This window comes from Micropterus salmoides, unplaced genomic scaffold (assembly GCF_014851395.1).
Source record: "Micropterus salmoides isolate LMB-PRFRI ecotype aquatic unplaced genomic scaffold, ASM1485139v1 Ms_hic_scaffold_2, whole genome shotgun sequence".
NCBI lineage: Eukaryota > Metazoa > Chordata > Actinopteri > Centrarchiformes > Centrarchidae > Micropterus > Micropterus salmoides.
In genome coordinates, this window is record NW_024041150.1 from 32,358,942 (window position 1) to 32,376,352 (window position 17,411).

At 39.5% G+C, this 17,411-nt stretch overlaps 1 protein-coding gene across 1 annotated transcript in view; it reads left to right on the top strand.

The window, feature by feature from the left end:
* trpc5a (transient receptor potential cation channel, subfamily C, member 5a) overlaps positions 1-17,411 on the top strand; it is a 118,642-nt gene that overhangs the window by 71,028 nt on the left and 30,203 nt on the right. Inside the window, exons 10-14 of the mRNA XM_038730907.1 lie at positions 2,244-2,381; positions 5,870-6,068; positions 10,490-10,629; positions 14,055-14,255; positions 15,801-15,922. Of these exons, the coding sequence (XP_038586835.1) occupies positions 2,244-2,381; positions 5,870-6,068; positions 10,490-10,629; positions 14,055-14,255; positions 15,801-15,922 (800 nt within the window). The remainder of the gene's footprint in view (positions 1-2,243; positions 2,382-5,869; positions 6,069-10,489; positions 10,630-14,054; positions 14,256-15,800; positions 15,923-17,411) is intronic.

Below are 17,411 nucleotides of genomic sequence, written 5' to 3' on the forward strand. Positions count from 1 at the left end.
TGTCCTTGTGTGAAGGCGGATGTGCAAAATTCAGCTGGATGTTGATTTAGCAAATGTATTTAATAGGCTGTTTGTTTAAGAGGAAAACACACTTTTTACAGTCAAACACACTGACGCGATAAATAACCTACTCCCAAGTCTTTTTAGAGGATGAGACTCATCTACAGTTCTGGGATTTTTAAACCAAGACCAGGCAAACCACTCAGAGTCAGACATGAGGGAAGAAACCAACAAAGAAAGAAAGAAAAAAGAGAGGAGAGTGAAGAAGGAAAAAGGAGACAGACAGACAGACTTGGCAAGACAGCAAGAGATTAAATGGCAGAGAGAAAAGAAAGGAGGGATCAGCGAGGATTGGAGGGAAGGAGATTTGAAAGGACACAATGGGAGGAAGAAAAAGAGGCAAAGGGAAGACAAAAATGGACTCATCTGGTTCTTGGTGACTCAGAGGGCGGCTGAAGGGCTGATGGGGACAAACAATCCTTTGGTGCAACGCCAACAGTATCAGAGGATGAACTGTAATGAGATGTAAATGGAAACAACCTGAACGACAGAGCAGCTACAGTTCTGTCAGGGCAGGGAGTAACCTTTGGTTTGTCAGAACAGCTTAGGGAGAAAGATAAAATATTTACTGATGTACCTGTTTGAGGCTCACAACTAATGCTTTTGAAAGAATAAAGATTCTGTTTATCAAGCCTGATAAATATTGCAGAACAGAAATAAACAAAGAGCTTCACAAATGTTTACATTGTTTTTAGGATTTTTGGTGTGCGATCAAACAGCGACACTGTTTTTATCTTGTTTTGTTGGTTCACTGTGCAGCAACATACAGACATAACACACAATTTACTTTACATTTTTCTCTCTTCATTTCATTTGCTGAACTATACAGCAACAAACATCCCTTCCTCTGTTTCTCACAATCTGTTTTAATTTTGCAGTGAGGAGCCAAAATATCAGATCTCATGCTGTGTATAAACAGGAATTCAGGAAATGTATATGACAAGATGTGCATATAACAGTTATGTAAGTCACTACAAAGTATATATTACACATTTGCAGATTAGTTTAAGAGGTACATCATGTGTTAATACTTTTTGCTCTTGTTGGTGCTTTTCACATACGATCACTAATTTTTTTTTAAAACTCTGCCAAAAGGGTTATATTTGTGGTATTCTTTGATTTTTGAAAATAAATCGAAGCTTTACTTTTTTTTAACACTTTTTATCCATTAAATATTGCACATGCAATGTGCTGGTTAGATTGATATATGGATCCAGATACAGATTAAAATGTCTTATTCCTTCACAGGATCGTGACAGGAACAAGAAAATAGTTCATTTCTTAAATTTTTAATGTTAACTTAAATGGATGATCTAATAGTGAGGCAAGAGGTGGCAGAGACAGAAAATTTATGGTCTTGCCTCATTTGGACAACAGAAAGCCGGCCTAAAGGACTTAGAAGTTACCATGTGATTATTAGCCAATTTGAAAAATAGTTCAGCCTTTGCCCAGGTGTTAAGAGCTATGATGCATTATTTACAGTTTTTGTACTTGATTCTATAAAGTCTAAATTAGCATGCAGTTTATAATCCATCATGTATTGTATGTGGGATACTCAGTTTTTCAGACACTACCCCGAGCCTTGCCCATTATCACTGGATAGCCAACCAAGGGGAGTTCTCCAGAAGTGCATGGTGAAATTGAACATGGTACATGAGTACTGAAATAAATGTACACGGCTCACACAGACAAAACATTTGTGGATTTTTTTTTCAGATCTGTTTATTTCATTTACACAAGTGTCAAATATGAAGGAAAGGTGCATATTTCGGTCATAAGACCATTAACTTACAGACTGTAATTCTGAAGACTTACAGTAAGCTATCAGACAAAAGACAATGTCCAGTCAGGAAGTAAGAGCTACCATCAGCTACCAGGATGGGCCAAAAGACCTGAGGGTTGTGCACAGTAAAGAAAGAAAGTACTTTTTGTGTTTTAAAGGTTATTATTTTTCTTATCAGCAGCTTTCTACCCAAAAAGGCCTCTGAATGATTTACGAGCCACTTTTAAAACTGCTTTTGCTAAGACAGGAGATAAACGTTGGACTCATTGTTTTCAAAACCCCCAGAGTCGCATTGTGGTTTCATTTGTTTCTGCCTTTGATAACGATGTTTCCCTCATTTATTTCAAGACAAGGACACCTAAACTTAACTTCTTAACAGTCTCTTTCCTGCTCTCTTCAGTTTGTGGCCCAGCCGAACTGCCAGCAGCTGCTAGCCACGCTGTGGTACGACGGCTTCCCGGGCTGGAGGAGACGACACTGGGCGGTCAAACTGGTCACCTGCTTCATCATCGGACTCCTGTTTCCTTTCTTCTCACTGGTAAGGAAGGAGGATGGAGTAAGTGGAAGTTGAAGAAAGGAAATGAGGGAGAGGGGGATGAAGAAGGATAAACAAAATAGAGACAATAAAGGGAGCAAGAAACCAAAATATTGGACAGAGAAGACTTTAGCAACAAAGTAAGTGTTCAAGGAAGAAATGGAGGAAGGTTCAGGGGAAGTAAGGCAGAATGGAAAAGAGGAAAGGAGGGAGCAAGAGTGGTGGGAGGAATGAATGATGACGAGTGAGACGAAGAGAAAGCAAAGAAGGAAGTGGATAAGGCAAGAGAAAAAGAAAAAGAAAGATAGTGAAAGAAAGATTACGGAGGGAACAAATAAAGGAATAAATAAATGAAGGAAACGTGGAGTGGAGGTAAGAAGAAAAAGAAAAAAGGAGGGACGAGGGTCAGACAGACGAAAGAAAAAATGGGGAAGGGAAAACAGAAGAGAGGGAACTTGGAATGAGTAGAATAATAAAGGATAAGAGAAAGGGGGGGAAATGTAGCAAGAGTACGGAGGGAAGACGTAAAGGAGAATGGGAAGGCATGAATAAGAAAAGACATCCAAAGAAATGGAAACAGAGGAAAGGAGAAAAGAGAAATGATGGAGGAATGTTTTTCCTCAAAGTAAATGTGTTGCCAGGCAGCAATTAAGCAAAAGTCTTTGTTTACTGGCTGCAGGAGATGTTGCCAGGAAACATCAGCATGACAACAACACTCGACCTAAAAACAAACTCGTGGGACTCATGTTAAAAACTATTGAAGAAGCCAAAGATAATGTTTGAAAGAGGAAACAGAAGCTAGCAGATGAGCCGGGTTATTGTAAGAGAAAAAGATATCTGTTCAGGCAAGAACCCACTGTGCTGCAACGCACGGTGAGGTGAATATTAAAACTCGTATATAAACAGACTTTCACTGCAATCTTGACTGTTAGCAGAAGTTTGAGTACAGACTGTAAACACGAGATGAGCAGAGAGGATGAGACATAGAAGCCTGTTGGGCACAAGATGTGGGAAAAATTAACTTACCACTTCTGTCCGACATCCACAGCCTGGATACCATGTAATCTGTGCTTTTTTTGCACTTTAATCAGAAGAAAAACATAATTTTTATAAAAATCTGAAACTTTGTAAGCCAGGAAATATAACCAGCTTCCAAGGGGTTGGCATGGTGATGGCTCAGTCTTTCTCAGTTTTCTTCCTTGTACTCACACGAATTAACTAGAACAGGAAAAAGGGGCCTTATTACAGAAAAATGTCCAAACCGCTTGTCCTATCTTAACTGTTTCAAAAATAGGAAAAATCCTCTCTTAGACCTCCTATCTCATCTTAAGAAATCCTTACTGGTATCGGCGCTCATCCTGTCATGCCTGTATCTGTGTTTACAATGTACACGTGTGTGTACAATGTTTACCTGTATTTATGACAAAGGCTCATTTTACCCTGTCCCTGGCTAGCTAGCTTGTTATAATGGACAAGAAGGGACGGGCGTTCAATTTTAGCTTCAATTTTAATTTTATTCGTGTCTGTGGAGAAACCTCACCTTTTGGATACACATTTGAACAGACATGGCAAATCAATCAAATTCAAAATGAGTCATCTTGGCAGTAAATATATACTCATGAATACATGGGCTGGGTTATTTAAAGCATCATGATGTGCTTTCAGTAATCATAATATTTCGGTGTTCACGTTGTTCCCTATCTCCACTGTAATTGGCGTACAAACCAGTTATTTTGAGTTTAGGACACGGCCTTTGTGATCCTAATATTTCTTCAGTTACGTCAGTAATGGCTAAATTCCTGTTCTAAGAACTTGTTTCTGTAATACCAAAAATCCTAAATGTCATCCTAAACTGAGACAAGAAAGGATTCCAGATATGAGACTGTTCTGTAATGAGGACCCAGGTGAAGTCCATGAATAGCTGGAAGTTACACGATTCTTGCAAATGTTTTTTGGTTGTATCCACATGGTTACACTGTAATTTGCTTTGGATGAACGCGTCAGCTACACAAATGCAATGTGACATGGTGTAAGTTCCCGCTGGCCTCTGCTGTGGGATCAGTACCTTGGAGAGCGCTGGGGAAAGCAGTCCTGACAGCCAGCACAAACACATGTTGATTAAAAGAAGATTAATTTAATTTAATTGAAGTCAGTGTCATGACTCAAAGGCGAACTTCATTTTGCTTTAAAGTTCATTATTAAACAGCGGATCTCACCTGTTAAAACTTTAGATTATAATCTTTAATTTTAATGGCATTTAATAGTTAAATTTTCATTGTGTGACAAGTTCTGTAGGATCTCCCGTACATATGTATGCACTGGAGAAATCTTTTCTTAGATCACAGTGTTATTGCAAGGATTTGCATGCGAGATGCCATCGCACTGATGGCGGCTTCTTTAATTGCTCCTACAACCAGGATTCATTTGTAGCTTTGAGATTAACTAAATCTAAATATTAATTGTATAATTGCTTCTCTAATAATCCATTTCCAGGATAAACTTTGGAAATATAGTATATAACTGTTAATCCCATTAGTAAGGAGACAGCAGATTTTGCACACAGATTTCTAAACTAAATATTTTTAAACCAAGAATATCGTATTTTCAGTGTTTTTGTAGTAAAGCTAGTTGCTGGTGTTGCTGGTTTTGTTTAGTTCTCTATTGGTTTAAATACCTCAAATAAGGTGAATAACAAGATTAAAGTTACAGTTCGTATAATTTCACATCTTTTTGCCTAAAAGTTAACTAAAAAAAAACAAAACTAAAAAAGGTACGTGACCAGACAGTTACCAGGTCTTTACGGAGTTACGTTAACTCAGATTTTATTGTTAATGTGAGTAAGATAATTCACTTAAAGTCCTTACGTTGCAAAAATTGTTGCATTAACGTCACTAAGTTATTAATCTTTTAATGATGCACGTGAAATCTCCCTTTTTGTTTCCGACCCTCTCTCGCTCTCTTTCTGTTTTATCAATTACATTTAAAGCCTCGCTGGCATGACTCAGAGTGAGAAGAGGTTGCCAGGAGCAGAGCAAACAAACAAGCATCATAACAGCAATAACTGGCAATGAAAAAATTAAACTTTATTGTTCATTACACATTACAGGATATTTGAGGAATCTTATCAAATAGTTTTTCTCTTTTAAAGAGAGGATGCAAGACAGCTTCATTCATGCATTCTCCTTTACTGTGTCTGCTTTTTGCAGTTTTTTCTCTCCCTGCCTCTTTTCTGTGTGTTGTCTTGTTTTGTACCTTAAAGGGACACCGTGATGAATCTTTTAAGGACAAACCAGTTAATCTTTCTCTTGATCTCTGTTTCCTTCTTATGATCTTGCGTTGTCTCTCTCCTCCCTCTTCTCTTCCTTTCATGTTCTTACTCTCATCATTTCTGTGTCTTCATGCCCTGTCCTCATTTCTCTCCCTCTGCCTCCTATCTGCTCCATTCTCCCTCCCTTTCCTTCTCCATCTGTCTCCTCCTCGCTTCTCTTCAGATCTACCTGTTGGCCCCTAAGAGCGCTCTGGGAAGCTTCATCAAGAAGCCTTTCATCAAGTTTATCTGTCACACGGCGTCCTACCTGACCTTCCTGTTCCTCCTGCTGCTGGCCTCGCAGCACATCGCCCGCACCAACCTGCACATGCAGGGACCCCCACCAACCATCGTTGAGTGGATGATTCTCCCATGGGTGCTGGGTATGTACAAAAACTAAACGTTAACCACTTCATTTGGTTATGTTGCATACATTCTGAAAGATTTAGTATGTACATAAGTAGCGTTGCTGACTTTGAACCGGTGTCAACATTAAATACTTTTATTTAAGTTAAGTTATGTAAATTGCATAAGTTAAGCAACATGTAAACTGACGTACGTAGTTATTTTAACCTAAACCATGATCTTTTCCTAACCCTAACTAAATAATCTTTCTGCCTACTGAACCTAAACCTAACCAAATGACAGCATTTCACAACTTTTAACAATGTGCCGTTTCGTTACTCTACTCTGCTCAAACTTCGGGGTTCAGTATCTTGCCGAAGGACACTTTGACATGCAGCCTGGAGGAGCCGGGGATTGAACCGCCAACCTTTCGCTTCCCGCTCTATCTCCTGAGCCAGTGTAACCGGACGTTGCATATTTATTATTGCTGAGCGTTACCTGACAGCAGAGCCCTAAATGTCTAAAAATGACGTCAAAGGGATACACAGCATGTTAAATAGGGACACTAAAGGGCCTTGACCAATCGTCAATATATGACAAGTCGGGAGTGAGAATGTTTTTTTACTCAACTTCCATAATTTAAATCACCAAAGACCAAAACCTAACCTAACCAAAGAATTAACCTTTTAAAAGCATTTAGATGAAATCCACAAATTAAAACATTGCACAACAGCTAATGGAAAAACTGCTTCTACTTCACTGTGCTCCTACTGTTCCCAGAATGCCTTGGAAATCACTCGTTGACAGACTAATTGGTGTATAAATAACTTGAGTCTTTGTGTCTGCACAGTCCTTCATTCGACCAACCTGCCTTGTAGCCACATTGCATTCTTCTTTATTGTTATTATGACCGTTGAAGCATAAAGCTTCACTGCAACTGATGACTGTCTTCATTATCTATTATCTGTTGGATTATTATTTAAATTAATCAATGAATTGCTTTGTGTAATAAAATACAACAGGAAGAAATGACCATCACAATTTCCCAGCCCCAAAGCGGCGTCTTTAGATTGTTTTGTCTCACCGTGATTCAGACACATGGCATTCCTTAGGCAAAATGCCAAACAAGTCAAAATCTTCATTTTGGCCTGTTACAGCAGTGAGTGGCATCTTCAAAGGGATTTTTTTTGTGATCAGATGTCTTCTGTCTACCTGGATAATAAAAACATTTGCCCGGGGGGTGACACCAAAGTTTAAATTCCATCTGAGCTTTGGGTCTTTTAGACACACAAAGTACGCTTCAGCATCCATATGAAACGCCGTTAGGTTTAGGAAAAGATTGTGTTTGGGTTGAAATTAGTACAGTACCTGATGGCGGATGAGTTACACTGGAGTTACTTGGCATCCCAGGGCGTCTCATACGGATACTGAAGGGTTCCTTGTGCGCCAAATGCAGATGCTTTTTTAGGCTTTCTGAGTGTCTCAAAGTGGTATTTGATGCACTAAGATGAGACCAGGGTCCTCCAACACCCGCAAACACACTTTCATATGCAAAAGGCCAATGAGTAGTTATGTGTTTTAAGTAAACTCTTGAAAACACCAGTAGAGCAGGATGTCAGAGTTCAGGGGCGGTTACTGAGAAAGCCCTGTACCCACAGCACTAAATCCTGGGGACAGACAGGAGCCTTTGGTCTCAGGAAAGGTTGGACGGAGACGGTCATGGTGCAGTGAAATTTAAGCATAGAAACCGTAATTTTCTGTTGAAATACAATGTTGGTTTTCTTAAACCATGAAGACACTAAATCTTTGTCTAAACTTACCCGGATAGCTGAGTCAGTCTGGGACGCAATGACAAAGTTTTAATAAGACATGTCAAAATCTTACTTGTTCATTTGTATTTCCTTCCTTTAATAGATGACTGATATATCATATTTACATGCGCTAGAGACTTAAGTCACTGTCCAGTAAGCCGTCATACTGTTTCATCAAGAGGACTCTGAGTATGTCTGCACAAGTGTGTGTGTGTGTGTGTGTGTGTGTGTGTGTGTGTGTGTGTGTGTGTGTGTGTGTGTGTTTGCTGGGGTGTGGGTGTGTGTGGTCGGATGCTTGCGAGTGTGTGGAGGAGGTGGTTGTGCGTGTGTGAGGGTGGGTGGGTGTGAAAATGAGTGATTACATCTCCATATTCTCTCTCAGAGCTGACACCAATCATTTCCAAATCATAACCATAATCATTTGGAAAAGTACGAAACCATCTGTTCTCCTTGCCGTCTCTTCCGCTCTCTTCTCCTGCCTTCCTCTCATTAAAACGTTCGGCTACAAAATGCTCGCAATAAAAAAGAAATGACACTGACCATTAGCTGGTTGCATTGCTCATGATAATCAGAGTATGCACTGCTCCATTATTTGTGTCTGTTAAATACTAAAGAATAAATGTGTAGTTGCTGTGAAAACACTTTGCTTTTCAAATATTTCTAAAGTGTCCAAAATTCATCTGTAATACGAACAAAGGTTTTGGTCTTGCAGGTCACTTTAGAAAAATGTTCCAAAGTAACAGTGTTGAGTGTGGGTGTTTCATATCGTAATTAAAATCCTCACAACTGACAGAGTTTTTGAATTATCTGTGAAACCATGTTTACTATGTTCAGTCACTGAAAACCTTCAGATTCACTTTCATTGAAACACTGGGTGGTTCCACTGTGGGGGTTACTCTTTGGATTTTCAGTTTTTGGCCAGTTGTTACAAAGTTTATTCAGCTACAGTTTTGCATTAGAAAAGTTTGATAAATAGAAAAAAAATATGATATACTATTAACAATTTGGAAAGATTAGTGTGACCCTTTAGTTTAATGCACTTCTCATCCCAGATGCATTTTCCTAAATGATTTAAATGTAGCTTCCAACACTAAAATGACATTATGTGAATAAGTATTTTGTTTCTCCAAAATGTGTATTGAGGCAAAGTCCCAACCATTGTTGGGTGGATTGTCATAAAATAATAAAACCAGATATTTCGTATATGTTCTCCACAAAGTGAACTGTTGGAAGACCCCCTGATTTTTCATCTAACACTATAATCAGATCAAAATTGTATTTTGGTTTTAGCACAAACTAATGACATTCCCATCAGCCTCAGCTGTACTTTGTGTTTAGTGCTAATAATCAAATGTTAGCTAAGACACTAAGCTAAGATGGTGAATATAGTAAACATTATATCTGCTAAACATCAGCATGTTAGCATCGACATTATGAGCATGTTAGTATGGTGACATTAGTATCTAGTACAGCCTCACAGAGCTGCCAGCAGGGCTGTAGACTTGTGTTTCTTTGTCACGCTGCTGCCTGCTTTGGAACAAAATGTTTCCAGTTAACTTAATCCAGGTGGCATTACATTTCCTATGAGGGCAAATTGTGTATGAACGCCATTTGTGGGAGATGCAGTTGCACAACTGGTAATAAATCTAGGAAATGTTATTTTATATTGTTGTATTAGAAAATAACTAGACAGAAATGACTGTGAAATGAGGGGACCTGAATCATCTGTTTGATAAATTACATGTTCACAGTCTGAAAGATTACAATGAACTATTTCATTATGTTGGTCTTTCACTGCACATTATCATAACGTTACCTTTGAAACAACCTCAGTCCCACTCCTACCTCAAGTTTATTGCACTATAATATGGATATTATACTGATATTGCACATGTTTTACATATTTCTTGTGTGTGTTTGACACCTAAGACGCACCGGCGACCAACACTAGTGCCCATGCGTTTTAGCCTCCTTGCGTGTCCGCCACCCATACCTGAGGTTGCCCATTCGAGTCAGGACCACGCAGTAGAACAGCCCTCTGTGAGAACCATTACATATGCAGTATATCTTTGTAAATATAATTGTGTTTTCTTTTTTCCTTTAGTGCTACTGCTTTTTTCCAAGCTATTTTACAAATGAACAATTTATTGTAAAGACATTTTGTGATCATCATCATATGTATCTTAAGGAACAAACTAAAACAAAGAAAACTAAACAAAAACTAAAACCCTTTTGTATTCTAATTTAAAGTATTTCCATAAATGTTTATACTTTTTTTAGCGTGAATGGGCCACAACATTCATGTATTGAATAAAGTTTTTTTTGTGTTTATTAATGTTCAGAAGTAAGAGTAGAGTGATAAGTGTGATATAAGAAAAGTAGATATTGTAGGGAGAACAGATGAAATACAAAATGACTTGTGAATTATTTAGAATAAAAGCTGACTTTGTCTAAAGTCAGTCGTACAGAACAAATGTGTTGGCTTCCTGCTTACCTCCCAATGCTACTGCCAAATGAAAATATCCAACAAAAGTTTGGTCACAGAGCAGAAACCGAGCAAACACAAAACCACTGATGGATGACAAAAATGTGCTCACGCACGTGTGTGTGCACGTGAACAACCTTCAGTGTGTATGTGTGTGTTTCAGGCTTCATCTGGGCCGAGATTAAGGAGATGTGGGACGGGGGATTCACAGAGTACATCCACGACTGGTGGAACCTGATGGACTTCGCCATGAACTCACTATACCTGGCCACCATATCGCTGAAGATAGTGGCCTACGTTAAGGTAAATCTCCACAGAGCACATTTAAGTAAACACAGTGAGATTCTGAGATTGGGATTTATTGTTATTAAATGATAATACAGAATGAGTTCAAATTATACTTATCTTATGTGCATAGCCTTGATAATCTGCATGACAGACATTGTATAATTTCCATCTCTGCAATTTTCTGAGCAGCCCTCTATGCAAATGTCCTTTAGCCCAAAATGTATGGTTTATAATTGTGATAATGCAGCATGTCCGTGTCCACTGTAAAAATGTATATCTTTTAGATTTGCCATATGGTGACATACAGGTGGCTGACAAACTGAAGAATCCTGAATAAATTTGTGAATGTTATAGGGTTTATTTCTTTAATTTTTCACCCATGTGTATATCAATATTATTTTTAACACTGTGATGAAAATTTTGACCACGTCGCCAATAACGCACATTAGAGAGCTGAAAACTACCGTGCAAGGAGCATTAACAAGAGATGAAATGAGAAATAGACAATCAGTTAGCAGCTTTCATGAGCATTATTGTTGTTAATACATCAGCCGTAACCTTTTGACCTTAAAAACACCACACTGGAGTGTTTGAGGGCCACATCATGCGACATCGAGTTTCACTTTGCTGTTTTGATGTAGTCATTTTCTTACTTTCACAGCACAGCTTTCCGCTTTATAATTCTTTGTTTAGCTGCACACTCTGCCTGCATACAGGGTTTATCTATTTATTAAGAGCGAATGGGGAAATCATACACACACACACGCACACACCAGACGGCTGGGCCATCTGCAGCAGCTGTGAGTCACTGATGGTGGCGGGTGGCCCTCCTACACAGGTCCCACACACACATATAACGTGTGCACATACACACAACTGTATGCTTACATACATACACATACACACATTCACGCAGGCTGGCGCAATATATTTTGGTTTCTGTCTTTTTTCCTTTAAATGCTTATCAATATTTAAAATCCTCAGAGCTACACACCCAGTGCGACACCTAACAAATATCCATTGATATTTGGACAATTTTCACTCAACACCACACCTGCTCGTACACTTGATGATATGTTATGTCTGGTGTATTGTTAATGTGGCGTACTGTGCTTATGCCATGAAGTGTAGCATAGATGTGGCACAGGCGATCGTGCGTTACACCTAAATGAAACACACGTTAGCTTCACCACATGTGCATGATGCCTGTGTAACCATCGTAAGTGTATGGAAATTGTAGGTGAAATGCCAGAGGTTGGTGAGATCGCAGAAGCGCTGGTGAGGTACTGGTGTGCATGAATATTGATACGTTCCACCCTTGGGGTGTGTGTGTGTGTGTGTGTGAAAGAGAGAGAGAGAGAGAGAGAGAGAGTGCATCTGAGAGAAGGTGCGAGTCTATAAATTAATGAGTTTGCATCTGTGTGCATGTTTCTGGCTGCTCCCCTGTGTGTGGATGTGTGTGTGGACACTGAATGCTAATAGAGGCAGAGTTAACAAGACAGGCGTCCTGTGTAAGTCTAATGGCCGAATATAGAATGAGGAGGAAACCAAGCATGAGACAACCTAGAGAGCTGTGGAGAAAGATGGTGGGAATGGGATGGAGACAGACACGGGGGGGGGGGGGGGGGGGGGGGGGGGGGTGATGTGTAAGCATGTGGGATAAAAAAGGATTGAGAGGAAAGCCAGTAGAAGAAGAGGATGCTGGAGGTCAGAAAGAGAAACAAACAGGAACATAACTGTGAACTGTGTTGAGTATCAAAAGATCAGCAGTGAGCTTTAGTGGGATTCAGGGGACAAAATCATGAAGCTTATCTTTCGAGGAATACCACAACATTTACAGAAATACATTTCTAAGATACATGATAAATTACACAATCGACATCTGCTACTGTTAGGGTTAGGTTTGGTAAAGACTTGGTTAATGTTAGGGGAAGATCATGGTTAAAAGAACACATTGCTGACTGTTTGTAGGAGAAGGAATGGTACGAGTGGTCTCCCCTGTCAATCTCAGTTGCTTTGTTGACTCAACCAGCCAACCCGACCTTCTCCCTGAAGGGCGAGCCACACAGGAAACGCTTTTGAAGTCCGTCACTCGCCCGTCTTGCATAACAGATATGGTTGCATTTTATCAAATGTAACAACTGACACACACATCACCAGGGATCGATGCTTCAGTGGATCTGAATCTTCTGAGAGACAGCAGCCATAATTTGCATGATCAGTAAAGGTCCTTGCCCCTGAGGGGTTAAGCCCTGCACAGTTAATGGATGATGGCTTAAAACACTCACTCATTAAACACAGGCAGTCTGACGTAGCACCACTGCTTTTTTCCCCTGCAGCTTAAAGAGTAACTATATCATTTTGTGGATATAGGAAACATTTTAGCAAACAGTTGCTTATTTAGACATCCAGCAGTTACAGAGCGACATTATCATTCATTTGGAGTCGTGTTTCTGGCCACCTACCAAATGTAAGTCCCAATATTCACTCCAGTAGTGGACAGTTAGTTTTTAAAAACCTTCTCTTGGAAAACCACTGCCTGCTGAGGCCGAAAGCGATGCTATGAGAGCATTGAGAGTGAACCAAAACAGTAAAGTGCAATGGGCTGAAACTCACTATAAAGCTGAGAGGGGAGCTGCAGATTTAGCTTTTCTTTTTATTATATCATCTTGTTGAGCTCTCTTCTTCTTCGCGGTGGTCTAACGGCACATCAGCACCACCTGTGTATTTCGATACCCCAACTAATATTCACAGAAATTTGCATTTTCTTTAGCAGATTTTCAGGAAGTTTGTTTAAAACTTGAGCTAAATGTAGAAGGAGACTTGGCTATGGGTTGTTTTTGGAATTTGTGCAGACAACAAACACTGTCATCTTTCTGCTATGTGTTCATGTTGGCTCAGGAAAGCACTGGAAGACTGGAAGCATATGAAAAGAGCTAGCTCCATTTAAGCTACCTTGTAATAGCTCCAAAAATGTCTTATTACCACATTTCATCTTATCTTAGCCGTGGAGAGGTGCCTTTTTCCTCTTTTTGCGGAGGCCAGCAGTTTCCCCTCTGCTTTGATTCTTTGTGCCAAGCTAGGCTAAAGCACGTCCTCGACTAATCACTGTACTGAATGCATAGAGATAAAATGCATATTAATGTATCATCCTCATTAGACAGAAGCATATTTGTCAGGATGTCAGAGTGCTTGTCTCATTGTATTTTTAAAAAAGAGAACAGAATGAGCTACAGTGAATTTCAAACACTCTCAGGTTGTGTGTGTTTCAGATTGTCACAGTCTGATATTAACACCTGACCCTTTGAATAGTCTCTGTGGTGAACTCTGTTATATTTCCATGTCTCGCCTTTTCATCCTCCTCATCCTCTCATGCTTCCCTTGCCTCCTCGCTCCTCTCTTTTCCCCCACATCTCTCCATCCACCTCTCCTCCCTTCAGTATAACTCCTCTCGTCCCAGGGAGGAGTGGGAGATGTGGCACCCCACGCTGATAGCTGAGGCTCTGTTCGCCATCGCAAACATCTTCAGCTCCCTCAGACTCATCTCCCTCTTCACCGCCAACTCCCACCTCGGGCCCTTGCAGATCTCACTGGGGAGGATGCTGCTGGACATCCTCAAGTTTCTCTTCATTTACTGTCTAGTAAGGCCTTTTGATCCAACTCATTCACTTTTCACAATATTAGCTTAAAGACTTTTGTGTGTATAATTAGTGTTTGTTAACTTTTTAAATTTTGAAACCCTAGTATTTGTTTTGTTGCAAATCTCATTACACATGCGGAAAACAAAATAACTTTCCTATTGTTCTATTTGTGCCACTAGTGAGAATGTTTAGCCTTTTCAATGGCTGTTCAGCTAGTATGGGAATCACTTCTAATACATTAGCACGCCAATTGTTAACCTTTCTACAGTTAGCATGTTAACATCCATGTTAAACAACTTGTGCATGTTAGCGTACATTCCTTTACTGTGGCTCTGTTTGAAACAGAAGGCAGCTGCCTCGCTGCTGTAATAGACAGGTGCCTCAGAACGCATTACGTTCGAGTGCAGGCATCTCTATCAACATTGGTTTCGAACAGCCTTGGTGGGCAGCATTTACAGCAAAGTGCGACGTCAGCACGCCATCTTGAGTCTCTTCTGGCTGTCGTAGTGTCAGCTAGCTAGCTAGATATTGTAAAGGCAAATGGATAACAGAAGACTCAGAAATCATGAAACAAACTTGCTTGGTTACAGTCACAGGCAAATACGATAGTTCAGTGTTTAGTTCTCACAAAATTTTTTTAAATCGACAGCACTCGATGCCTCGCTGCTCTGTCAGACACATTCTGAGACAGAATTTTTACCCGTTTCGAACACAGCCTGTGTTGCTATTTTTTCTCATTTCTAGCATATTCCACGTAGCATGCTAACATTTTGCTTTTTAGCATGCTAACATTTACACTTGGCATTTGTATCAAAGTGTAATGGTAATTCAGTTGTGAGTTTCAGAGTGGCTGTGGTATTGGAGGAGTGGACATTTTTTTCCTACGTGGAAAATCAGTTAAGTCAGTAAAAGTCAACCTCTGGCAAAACTAATTTGTATCAAATACTGTGATAAGCCAACAATTAACTATAAAGATTTAGTACATATACTGGATACTTTTCTATTAGAACTTTAATCTTTTCGAACTGTAGGATTGAGAGTGAGAAAATCCTCAGCACACTGAGTTCCTCATTGTCAGTAGAAGGAAATTACAGGCCTATTTCATGACGTTCAGAACTCATTACTTCTGTCTCAGGGGAACTCCTAACCTACACCACAGTCCACATGAGGACTGTTTAGCTCCCTGAAGTGTTAAAATCAATCCCACTCAGTCCAGGGCACATTGCTTCATGCTCACTCAGAAGCAGCTTTACGTAACGCTGCAGTGGTTGTGTCCTGTTTGAGAAGAAAGCCATTTTTCAAAATGCCTTGGAGCAGCAGGGTGTCAATCTTTGCAACAAGATGTAATGTTAGGTCCAGAAAAAGGCTTCTTATATGAGTACTGAAGTTTTGCTTCTTTAGATACATTGGGTGTTGGGAATTATCCCGCATTATTCCTGTGATTTAAATGAACTTCGCCATGCTTAGTGATATTATTCCAGGACTCAGAATGTGTGTTGGTATGAAGATTTAATGAAGGCTAAATTAAATCTCTTAACTGTGTAGGTCCTGCTGGCTTTTGCTAATGGCCTAAACCAGCTGTATTTCTACTATGAGACCAAGGCCTCAGAGGAACTCAACAACTGCAAGGGCATCCGATGTGAGAGGCAGAACAACGCCTTCTCAACGTGAGTACCAACCATAACATGTATGCCTGTTTGTGTGTGTGTGTGTGTGTGTGTGTGTGTGTGTGTGTGTGTGTGTGTGTGTGTGTGTGTGTGTGTGTGTGTGTGTGTGTAACAGTTTGTAAAGGAGTGAAAAACAAACATGAAGGTAAAACTGCAACACTTTGATACACAAATATGTTTCATGTCATCATGGTGAAAATGCATTAGAATATTTTACAGTACTGCGCATTAATGTTGATCATCGTTATGACTCCTGCTGATTACTAAAAATGTTGAACCTCCTGGTCTAGAAATGACTTTAAAGATTGTGAAATGTAATTAACTGTGATCTGCAGATGGTCAGATTAGCATATGTGTTTCTACTTTTTGTTTAGTCCTACACTTTTCGACAATTTGTTTATTTTGCCATGGTTGCAGGGATGGAAATGTCGGTTTGTCATTCAACTTTCAACTGAAATATCTTTGCCACTATTGGACGTATTACCATGAAATCTGAAACTAACATTTATGTCCACCTCAGGATGAATTGTAATCCCTACACCTCCAGGCATGGCCAAAATTGTGTCCAATATTTTGGTTTATGAATAAATACAACCTAGAAAAGACAGAGACCGAGAAAAGGCAGGAGGAAAGAGCTTTTAAATGCTGTAAAATTACAGAGATCTTCAGGATTAAGGGACACGGTGTTACTACTAGCAGGGCTGCCCTTATGTCACATCATATCACAGCTACCTTTTCAGAGGTAATTCTATTTTTTAATAATAGTAGTCATGCCCTGTAGGACAGCAGGAGATGCATTTGTATGTGAATAATCTGGAAAATAAAGACCTGTATACTTGTTTCAGGTGGACGTATCCAGTTAGTCAGAGTTTACATAAATCCAATCAGAGCTCTGAGGAAATGCAGATGCAAAACAGTTAATCCAAAATGCACAAAACTGATATAGGCCTACATCAAATTTTAAACCTGTTGCCTTAATTGTGGATTTTTGCTTAGACAAAATAGTTTATTCTTTGCTCTTTGTTTCTAATGCAGATACATTTTGTACTCTGTATTACAGTATTTAAAGCTGTTATAAATAAACAGTGTTTGTGATGATTATTTTCAGTTTAGTTTTTATCTTTTCAATTAATCTTCTATACCCATGCAGCACTTTTAGTATATGCAATAAGAAGCAACTCCTTTGTTGTGTTTATCTTAATAGACTACATGTTTTCAAAGCCAGATATCCCAGAATGCATTTCGCCGGAGAAAACTATAAGTTATAATACTGCTGTTCTTGTGTCTACTGCAACATTACGGTAATAGTTTTATCAGCTGCAGGTTGAACTAATCCATGCCCGTTAAATGATCACAGTACATTTACAGCATTTAGCCGACGTGCTACATCGTTAGCTCGACCTGCTGCTTTCAGTAACTACCTTTATTATCTGTGTATCTTTCACCAGAGGCTCTCCAATGTCAGCACAGCTAAATGTTTTGGATGATA